The sequence below is a fragment of the Gymnoscopelus microlampas genome (genome assembly GCF_963454915.1).
Source record: "Gymnoscopelus microlampas genome assembly, chromosome: 10".
Classification (NCBI taxonomy): Eukaryota; Metazoa; Chordata; class Actinopteri; order Myctophiformes; family Myctophidae; genus Gymnoscopelus; species Gymnoscopelus microlampas.
In genome coordinates this window covers 43526192-43537311 of record NC_139947.1, presented here as the reverse complement: position 1 = coordinate 43537311, position 11120 = coordinate 43526192, and the positions used below count along the sequence as shown (strand labels likewise).

The following is an 11120-nucleotide window of genomic DNA, read 5'->3' as shown; positions in this document are numbered from 1 at the left end:
ATACTGAACAATGGTATGGTATAGCTTCAGAAGGTCAACGAGAAGGTGAGGCAAGGGGGCGTGCTGTGCAGCTTCAATTATATATTGTTCCAGTACGACAAGGTGACCATGGAAACTGAAATAGGAACTATAAGAAACCCGAGCATCCTGGTGAGATCCTTTCCTGTTTAAGATTAGACGGCTGGAGTGCGCAGGTAAACTCTCCCTCAGTGTACCTTGAGCTCCCCAGTGTTTCACCATGGATCTGCACTCTATTTTGCTATGTATACTATTGGAGCTCGTGGATGTGAGCTGTAAGTATGTTTTACTCATTTGCATTTAAAATATACTGTATATGTATTTAATTATTTTGTGTATTTTATGCTTTACTTCATACAAGTCAGTGTAGGAAAACCAAGGGCAGAGAGCAGGGGAGACAAGACAGGGGTCGGATTTGAACCCAGGTCCTTGTGCTTACAAGGAGCATATGGTCTGTGCACTGGCTGAGCCACCAGACACACAAATGTGTATTATATGTGTATAATAGAGCTTTGTGCAATGTTAGCCTAGCTGGAGAAAAGGTATCAGTTTTGAGATTGTAAACATGGACAAAAACTGAGGCAAGCTGCTGTGCAATTTGGGGCGATACACTGCATACATGGCAGTTAGCAGAGCATTCTGGGAAACGCCAATATGTTAATATATCATTTATCAATGCTTACCTTCTTGGCTATGTAAACATTGCCTTACATAAATGTTTATACAAAAGGATGTGATAGCTATCCTATCTCCTTTATTAAATAAACAAACAACCCTGCTGTGCTGTCCTCTTGGGATGCTCCCTTGGGAAATTGTCTAACAAAACAGCTTTTCTCCGTCTCAAAGCCATTTGTGTAATTGAGGTCAGTATTCCATCGAATCATGGCAAACAGACACACATAGGGAAGAATTGGGAACAGTATTTATTTTATGATCATGAAGAATTGAGAATAACAAATACATAAAAAGTACTCTTTCTATTAACCTTAAAATGTGCACAAAGGACAAAGTGTGAATTCCCTAACAGTCTCTGACACTAATAGTATTGTAAAGCAGAATTGAGATTCCTTAGAAATTAAAGTTAAATTAAACTTGTTCTTGTAGGAAGAAATTGGAACCCACAAGAACAACAGGGAAAGCTAATAACAATAAGTAATTGTGGCCAACACCCCTTTTATGAACTACAAAAATGACAAAGAGAAAAAAGTGAGAAAGGAGATTGTGATAAACATCTTGAGTGGGTCTGGAATCTAGAATCTGGGTCTGGAATCTGGGCCTAAACTGAGCTGGTAACTTTCACTGGAGACAACAATAACTCTTAGATATCACAATGGAGACTACACTGGAAAGAATTGATGCATAAACACTTAATTTAATCTAATTTAATTGGGAATCAACTTTTCATATTTCCTGAAAGTAAATATACACTACCAGCAGTGAGTGAGACCTTGTTATTTGTTTCTTCTGCAGTTTTGAGTTTGCTCATTTTAAGAATTCACAATATCAAATCACTCCACAAGTTTAAACATAATTTCACTTGACTTAGGCCATCGCAGGCCCACATTTAACAAAGGGAACAAATGACACCCTCTGTTCTTAGACCATCAATCTGATGAGGAAAAATACACAGGTTGATGGGAACAGAAAAGACAGAACCTCCGGGGAAGATCACAAAAGAGGGGACCCTTTCCGAGGCGTACAGGATTACAATAGGTTCAGAGTGGGTACTATCCCACTTTTCAGACCTGTGACGTTCAATAGGAGCTCAAAGAGACTGTTGCATAATGCCTTCAAATGCACCTTTACGTGTGCATTTCTTTCACACACCCAAGACATTCAGTATATTGTATAGAGTTACCTTTTCTGCTCTTCACATAAACCAGACGCTAATTATAGAGCAGGATCAATGTCTGAGAAGGTAATAGAGAGTACTCTTTTATCCCTCAGGTACTACTATGTCTGGAGAACTAACTGCATATTTTCATAAACAAATTAGCCTTAACAGTGAAGTGAGTGGCTGTAACAAGGGTATTGATGTCTCTAATGTAGCCTTCAGGTTCTGGAAATCTGGCCGTCACAATCTACGTAGTTCCCTTGAGGACCAGGAGAGAGAACCATTTACTTAAAACTGCTTCTAAACCACTCCTTACCAAACTGAATATAAATTGAAAAATATTTTTTGTCCAGCACTAATAACTTAAGTGAAATTGTAGGAAGAACAGTATAGATACTCCTGGTCAAATATTACTCAATTACAAGTGAATGTTGCTCTGTCAAATTTGTACTTGAGTTAAAGGCCTGGAGCAGTTTTAAAATACTTAAGTATTCAAAATGACAAAATGCATTTTCTTTTTAATATCAATGCATTTCTGTATCGACATTTTGACATTTCCCAAAAAAAATCGAATACATTTCAGAAATAAATAAATACAAATTTGTGAAACTAGCAGATCTACAAGCTCACAACGCATTACGATGCAACATATTGGGATCTTGTAATGTAGATCTGTTATTTTCACATTTTTTTTAAATAAGGTGGTTAATTGTCTCCGCCAGGCCGAAAGGCATGGCGAGAGAGTATGTTTTATTCATAATTTTTCCCTTCCTAGAAATGTATTTGTCTACGAAATATAGTGGAGTGAAAGTCCAACAAAAAATACATACTCAAGTAAAGTACAGATAGTAAAAAAAACTGACTCAAGTAAATGTACTTTGTTACTATCCAGCGTCCACCACTGCCGACATATGTAGGCAAGCATGATGTTATAGTGGTTCAAATGATCCATGTTGAATCCGGCACTCCAAAGAACACCTTTGGCCAATGACAAGGTGGGGAGAGCGGTCTCTGTCAGTACATTAGCGATTTTGGCCACCTGTTCAGCGGGGAGTGTAACTGAGAGGGATAGCATGTTCCTCCACATGCAGTACATCCTCTTGGTGATACTTGGTGAGAAAGAGGCGGCTGCTGGCGACATCAGGTGTATCGGAGGAGACACGCGGTTGTCTTGTCCAAACCTTCACTAAGACTAACCAGTAGGGCTATACATGGGGAATTGGGAATCAATATAACAAATAAATTAGGAGAAAAGAAAGAAAAATAAAGGGCATGATGCTGTCTCTGTTTCTGAGAACTCCAGGGATAATTTTTTTAAATTTGTATTGATCTGTAAAGCAAGGAGCATCTGTGCTATAAACTCCTTGTGTTTTATTGATGACCTGTGCACTGATCTTGCTTCTGCTGCAACTCCTGTGATATTGTTACTGTGTGATTGAACAAGATCTGTCTGGTTTGTGTCCTTGGATTGCAGTGTACATGTTCCTCTTCCTTTCATGGTGGAGACAAATTTAGAAGATCCAATCTTATATTCTCAATCTCTATCACAGGTCGAGGAATACCGGAAGAACCAAATGTACGCATTGTGGGAGGATATGCTCCCGTTCCACATTCTATCAAGTACATTGTCTCAATACAGAAGAGAACCACCAGTCAACACATTTGTGGGGGCACTGTGATAAACAAATTCTGGGTGCTCACTGCTGCACATTGTAATATTGGGTGAGTGGATTTTGAAGCCTGAGTTATACTTAGTTGTGCACGGAAATAGCGGATCTATAGTACAAGCACGCAACATGTTGCACTGCAACGCGCTGTGAGCTTGTAGATCTGCTATTTTCACCGCATGACACCCATGCACAATTACGTTTACAATAGGCTTTACACATTAAGAAACACAATATGAAAGGGCATTTGAATTTTAAAAAGCAATTTTATTTTCAACAAAATCTGTAAGAGTTGTAGCAAAAAGTGTTTTTTGAAGAAAACGCAAAATGGCGGAACATTTTTACAGGCAGAAATGGATGTGGCCTACTGTATATGGGAAGTTGTGTCATGTTCCAAGGAATCCAGGGAATCTTTTGTTCTGATTGTACAACCTACGGTTAAAGAGGTACTGTATAGACCAAAGCGTGAAGCAGCCTGTTATAGCGCCACAAAGAGGCCGATTTGAAAGATTTGGTGCAGAGGTTCTTCCTTGGTAAGTGGTTTGAAGTATCTTTAGTTAGTGCTGTAGTGATATTCACTGAGAACTCTTGTCACAGCATTGTAAGTGAAGTTGAAAGTGAAAATAAAGGCCTATTGACAAAGGTGACTTCAACTTGACATCTTGTGTATGCAAGTGTGTATATGCAGGTTTCATTAGTGGATTCTGGAGACCATGAGGGCAGATCAGGTTATCATTTCTGTAGCCTATCAAGGCTGAGAGCAAGTACATGAAAATGATACTCATTCAGAGACTCATTCAGCATTGTGTATGGAATCTTGTATCACTGAAATCTGGCTCAAACATCTGTTAGGCTTGAGGCTAATTTGCTGAAATACCCTCAGACACCATAATACAAGCCCCTTGATATAAGAGGAAGTACTGTAGTCATATAAACAATTTACAGGATATTAAGGTGTACAATATGAAATTGTATTGTGAAGAACATAAAGCTGAACCTGTTATCACCGCACCAACAGTGATAAAACAGGTCTGGAAATGTCACTCCTCCAGTTTTGTAATGTGTCCAGTTACAAATGGGCTTCATTTGTTTCGAATGACTGTACACATCAGTTGTTTTGTAATTTTTTTACCCTTTTATTTTCCCCTGTCAATGAGTGTGTCTTTGAAGGGCAAATATACAGTAGGCTACAGACTACATTGCTAATTTAATACCTCATACTGCTATTCTTGCATTCCGTCTTAAGTGTAATTTTATTTGTCACCCTCAGGGTAGATAACATGAGGATAGTAGCAGGAGATTACTCCCTGAACATGTATGAGGGAGCCGAGCAGTTCCGGCCAGTTCACGTTTTGATACCCCACCCCCAATACAACAACACGTCCAACGACATGGATATTATGCTGCTAAAGGTAAAGTATCCCTAACAGAAGTAATAACATTCTACACTACAGTGTCTAGAGTAGTGTGATATGTGAAAAAAAACTTTCCTGTCAGACAGTGCCACTCTTAACCACATGAACTATTCTGGCCATGTCATAATAACATAATAACATTCTTTGAAAATGGGCATACATTCTGCAAAAATAGCTGCTATTTTCGGTGAAGAGATTTGGTGTAAAGGGATAAGGGGGTCAATTATAGACCCCTGGGTGTCCGGTATATGCCGTATATAGGGTTTATCTGGTTAATGGCCATACTGGTGTTGTCATTGTCAATTCACAGCTTCAGCCATATCATGCGAAACTTAGCCCAGTTACATTTTGACTAAGCATAAGGCCAGTGTAATTATTTTCTTATCTCCAGCATAGCCTACAAAAAGTGTAAGATCAAATATAGCTCATATCCAGAAGTCACAGAACTCTATTGTTGTCCTAGAGCTGCACTGTTGCTTTAAGCAGTGCTCACACTACAGGATAACCAGGGAGATGTTTGGTCTGAAATGAAGATTTGAATATTTACTGTGTTACTGCTGGTCTTTTTGCTGTCATTCTGTACTGCTTAAAGTGAATGTCTGTTTGTTACACTTCATCTGTAACTGGATGTGTTTGATGATGTAATTCTCAAGCTTTCTATTGTCTCCCCATGCAGGTGAGAGACCCAATACTCCTGAACAATTATGTAACTATTGCTCCGCTGCCCAGACAAGATGCCCGCATAGCGGAGGGCAGATTGTGTCGGGTGTCTGGCTGGGGATTCACCAGCTCCGGAGGTCCTCCCCCCACGACCCTTCGTACAGTCAAGCTTCCCATCATCTCCACAGAGAAATGCAATAGCAGTGAGTCCTTCAATGGAAACATCACTGGAAACATGCTCTGTGCCGGTTTCAGTGCTGGAGGAAAAGACTCCTGTCAGGTAAGTCATTGTTCAACCTATATGGCTGGGTTGAGATTGAGATGCAATATTTTCACATAACGTTTTTAGAGGTAGTGTTCCTCAGACCTCTAGCTATTAGTCCTGCCCTGTTCTAATCTATAGAGCAGTGGTTTTCGTTTTGTGTCCAGGGCATACCACTGGGCAGGTCAAAATCTCAAGGCACACCTGTATTCATAGTGAAAATAGCCAAATAACAAGCTCACTATGCGTTGTCGCATTGCAATGCGTTTTGAGCTTGTAGATCTGCTATTTTTGCTATTTAAAAACAAAATTGTGAAATAAATGTAATTAATGTTTGTTTTCCTTAATGTTAATTCAATATTTTTGGGGACACCAGGTTCAATACATATTTTTTAGGGTATAGAATTAGCCTCTGTATTGGTGTGTGTATGAGTGCACACAAAAGAAAATACAATACAAAAAAAATCACAACTTGTTACATGGTTGTATATATTCCACTAATAATTTGTGGTTGTCACAAAATCCCAAGGCGCACCTGAACTTGTCTCAAGGCACACCAGTCTACCTCGGCACACTGTTTGGGAATCACTGTCTTAGAGCATGTATCCAGAATCATATGTATTTGGCCCTGCATTCCTTCTGTTTCAGGGGGACTCTGGGGGCCCATTGGTGTGTGAAGGCCGCGTCTATGGTATAGTGTCCTGGGGAACAGGTTGTGCTGATCCCAAGTACCCTGGAGTCTACACGGCTGTGTCAAAAGTCCGCCGGTGGATAGATCGTGTCATATTTAACTTCTACAGCAAATGTGACAAGCCTTAGACCACAGCTGCATTTTTTCAACTAAAACACAAATCTAATACTGAACTTGGAGTACTTCTTCAACCCATTTTGGACCAAATGTCTCTCATTTTAATGTATAGCCTTTCGTCTTTTTAATATATTTTGCACATTTAATTATATATATAATGTGTTATGTTTTAAGCTTGAATATTTATCAAATGGTTAGTGATGAGCTATTTAAAGGTTTTCTGATAAAAAAAAGAATGGACTGTCCCACAACAATTTCCTACAGGAAACTATTGTTTGCATCTTCACAGAATCTAACTTAAGTGCCAAATTGCTGATTATGTTTTTCCAGTCCGAAGCCTTATTACAAAGCCTTATGAAGAACTGCAACTGTCCATGCACAGATAGGAACTAACTAACTGGTGCTTCAACACCAGCCTGATCTTCCTTCAGGAATGTGTCTTTTGTGGGTAAAGATTTTATTTCATCTTCAGGAACCATAGGGACATTCAAAAAGCATGCATTTTAATGTCTGTATCTGTCTGTCCGCACCGAATCGGCCGAGCTTTGGTCAACACCTGTGCTGCTGCACCAGATGTGGTACAATGGAACTCCATTCGCACATGCCCCTGTCCGTCATCAACACTACATCAGCAGTTTTGGATGACATATATTGATTTCAAATTGGTTCCTGAATGTAATGAACAAACCACTCCCACTGGATTTTTTGTTGGCCATCCCTATCTTGGTCATTTGGATTGTGTAGATTTTGTGTGTGTACAACTGTTATGTGAATATGTGATCGCGAGGAAGGTGTCTTTGTGTGAACTTGACAGAGGCCCCAAGCTGGTATAATGATAGAACATTTAGTAAATAGCTGTTTACTGCCAAGTTTATGTGGTCGGTTATTTATGGAATTATAGTGTTACCAACAAAGCACTACGTACCTTTAAGTTCAAGAGTTAAGTGAATGTACAGAATAGAATCAAATTAATTGAATTTGTAAAGTGTGCTATAAAACAATGATGTGAACTTGTTTGTTTTACTTGTTTTATATAATAAATCACTACCAATTAATTCCTGTGGCAGCTTTCCTTCACTACAGGGATGACTTTCAATGTTTGCCTTTGCAATGCCAATGTCCATGCTTGGAAGGCTGCGACTGTATTTCACCCAAAAAACACCATGCAGCTATCTGCGTAGACAACCGGTGAAATACTCTTCTGTGCAGTGGTGGAAAAAGTATTCACATTTTTTACTTAAGTAAAAGTATCAATACCGCAATGTAAAAATACTCTGTTATATATAAGTCCGGAATTCAAAATTTACTTGAGTAAAAGTACAAAAGTATTGGTATACAAATGTACTTAAAGTACCAAAAGTAAAAAGTACTCATTATTAAGTTTTAAAATGTATAAAAATCAAGCTCACAATGCTTTGCATCGCAACACATTGTGAGATTGTAGAACGGCTATTTTCAAATGGCAGAATTGTATATTTGAGTTGAAGTGGTTAATGTACGTTTTGTAATAATAATCAAAATCTACAAAGTAACTAACTAAAGTTTTCAAATAATTGTAGTGGAGTAAAAGTACAATATTTTCAAATACCTCAACATTGTAAGTACAGTACTTGAGTAAATTTACTTAATTACTTTACACCATTGCGTCTGTGTAAAGTTTGTAACAATTGGCCAATGTCAATATAGTGAAACAGTGAACTACTTAACTAAAAGACAAGATGCTTATTACATTTAACTCAGTGTTTACGAATGGAATCGAATGTACCCATTTTACTGTGTACAGTAGTCCTTAATAGCTCAGAATGGTTGCCTTGGTGTAAGCACTGTAGATGCCATGTCTGTACTGTTTGCCTGTCAGCAGCCTCAGTCAAACAGCGAAAACGAATTATCCCCAAACTGGAATGCCTTTATGAAATATGCATGGAGCCAGTCTCCCCTCTGAGCAATTAAGTAATGGTTCATGGGGCCTTGCTGGGAGTTCTTCCTGCTCACAAGGAGGATGGCAAAAGGACGAGCAACAGCAGTGATTCCAGTAAGCCAAGTCAAACTCTGCATTTTGCCAGGTGAAATCTGTACAGACAGCATCACACCTGATAGGGCCTGGCCACATCACAAGTCACAACAGAATGAATAGTTGATGGCCTACTTTGGTTAGGATCTCTGGTTTCACCACTTGGTCGGACGGCTCCGTGATGATGGGTGTGTCTTTGCCCTCTGTGATTGATGTGTTACTCGGCCTTTATGGCTGTGATTTTACAGGGTTAGTTACATAAAGACAGATTCTCATCGCTTACAGTATATGTCTTGTCGTCACAAGGCCTCTTGGGGAGGCATCGGTGTATCACCTGACATGGCTGATCCATGGTTACCTATAGGCTCCCTGGTTGTAAACTAGGATTGGGAAATGTTGGCCGTGTGGGTTGGTGCGTAGTATTGATTCTGGCGTACACAGAAAGTGCGCATTCCCTGGACGCTGTCTCCCAAAGGACAGTGCTTTGTGGCTAGCAACACAAAGCATGTTGTATAGCTGTTTGGAAATGAGAATAGATCCCTAAACTAGGCCACTAGTACCATCTATTATTTTCCATATCTTGGCTGTTTTGAAAGAACAAAGTTTGCATTAATGCCTTTGGCAGAAAGATGGCATATTGGGGCCAGTGTGGAGTTCACAAAGAATAATAAATTATGACGTGATCAAGACTGACAGTTCTCAGCACCGTGGTATTGGGTGGGATTAAAGGATCATGGTGACAACAGATGTATTTATTTTCAGGCAGATGTTTGAATATTAGTCAACAATCTTTTAAATAGGACAGAATAGAAACAGTCCTATACACATTCCATGTGGATTTATGAAAACGAAAACATTTTCACAACTAGCTCATACCACTAGGGGGCATTTTTTATTATACCATGAGGCATAGAAAATACACCTCCTTTTCTCCTCCAATCCCATCCTTGTGGGATAAAGTGCCTTTGCTGTGAGGAATCAGGGTAGCTACTGTCAGTCTGGCTCATCTTCTTAAAACATACATCTTCTTAAAAGTCACTTCTGCGTGTGTGTGTGTGTGTGTGTGTGTGTGTGTGTGTGTGTGTGTGTGTGTGTGTGTGTATGTGTGTGTGTGTGTGTGTGTGTGTGTGTGTGTGTGTGTGTGTGTGTGTGTGTGTGTGTGTGTGTGTGTGTGTGTGTGTGTGTGTGTGTGTGTGTGTGTGTGTCTGTCTGTTTGACTGACTGTCTGTGTGTGTGGAACAAATCATTGAAACCACGTCTCGGCCCCAAACGTTTTGTGCATGCTGCCAGTAAGACTCAACCCCACATTGTTCTAATCGGCCTCATGGTGTTGGTATATACAGTATACCCAGGGGGCAAAACCCCCTTTTTTTTGGAATGCTGCATTTGCCCTGCTATAAAAGGTTGGCCACCAGAAATAATATCTATGACCCCGTAGGATCACAACCTATATGGACAACCCGGTCAATTTTTTGCTGGAAATCCAATATGGCCGCCTCAATATTGGCCCCTATCAGTACCCAGGGGCAAATGGGGGTATGCTGCATTTGCCCTGCCCTAAAAGGTTGGCCACCAGAAATAATATCTATGACCCAGTAGGATCACAACCTGGACAACCCGGTCAACTTGCTGCTGGAAATCCAATATGGCCGCCTCAATATTGGCCCCTATCAGAAAATAGCTTTGGCAATAACTTTTGAACCAGATGGGCTAGAAATAAAAACTTGGTGTCTATTTCATGGTTTCAGAGCATGACAAACTCAATGGAATACTTATCTTCATGATTAGGTGTGTCTGGACCTTTAATTTGCATATTTCCAAGATGGACGCCACGCAAAAATTAGTTTTACTATGACTTTTACAGTGACAGCTGACTGTTATGGCAACAGAGATGGCAGTCCAGAGATGCCAGTCCTAAGAGAGCAGCTGCTGCTTTTTCAGGAATCATTGAATGGGCAACCAACTGCAGTCCTCTGGGCAACCTTCCTGGAGATGTCAGATATTCTCCAAAGGTTTATCTACTACGATCGGGAAGGTGACTGGACAGGACATCTCTGTGAATCAGCAAGAATACTGCCCTACCTCACTGCAGCAGGCCACTACAAGTACGGGCAGCAATCTTTACCTCTGTATTTAGCTGAGATGAAGAAACTACCAGAAACAGCTTCAGAGGTACATGAAGCACTGATGGCAGGTGTATTTGTTGGCAGACGAGCAGATGGCAGCCACAACAGTGTTTCTCTTGACATGCTACTGGAGCAGACATATAATGCCGATGCCAAGGAAGCAAGCAGTCTGGATGGCATTACACTCAGCCCTGCTGCCAGGACAAAATGGGTCTACACAAAACCACTCACTGCAGCTGTCTCTGTATAGCTCAAGTCTATGCTCCACCTCCACTCCTCCATTTACAGTGAGCACATCATCCACGATCAACATATCTAC

General features: G+C 40.2%; 1 protein-coding gene across 1 annotated transcript; it reads left to right on the top strand.

Moving 5' to 3' along the window:
* Positions 1-202: 202 nt before the first annotated feature.
* On the top strand, positions 203-6675 carry LOC311054243 (trypsin; the record flags this gene model as incomplete). Its single annotated transcript, XM_084070120.1, has 5 exons — positions 203-293; positions 3403-3574; positions 4790-4931; positions 5611-5874; positions 6505-6675. The coding sequence occupies exons 1-5, from the start codon at positions 239-241 to the stop codon at positions 6673-6675; spliced, it is 804 nt and encodes a 267-aa protein (XP_083926246.1). The 5' UTR covers positions 203-238.
* Between the last annotated feature and the right edge of the window lie 4445 nt (positions 6676-11120).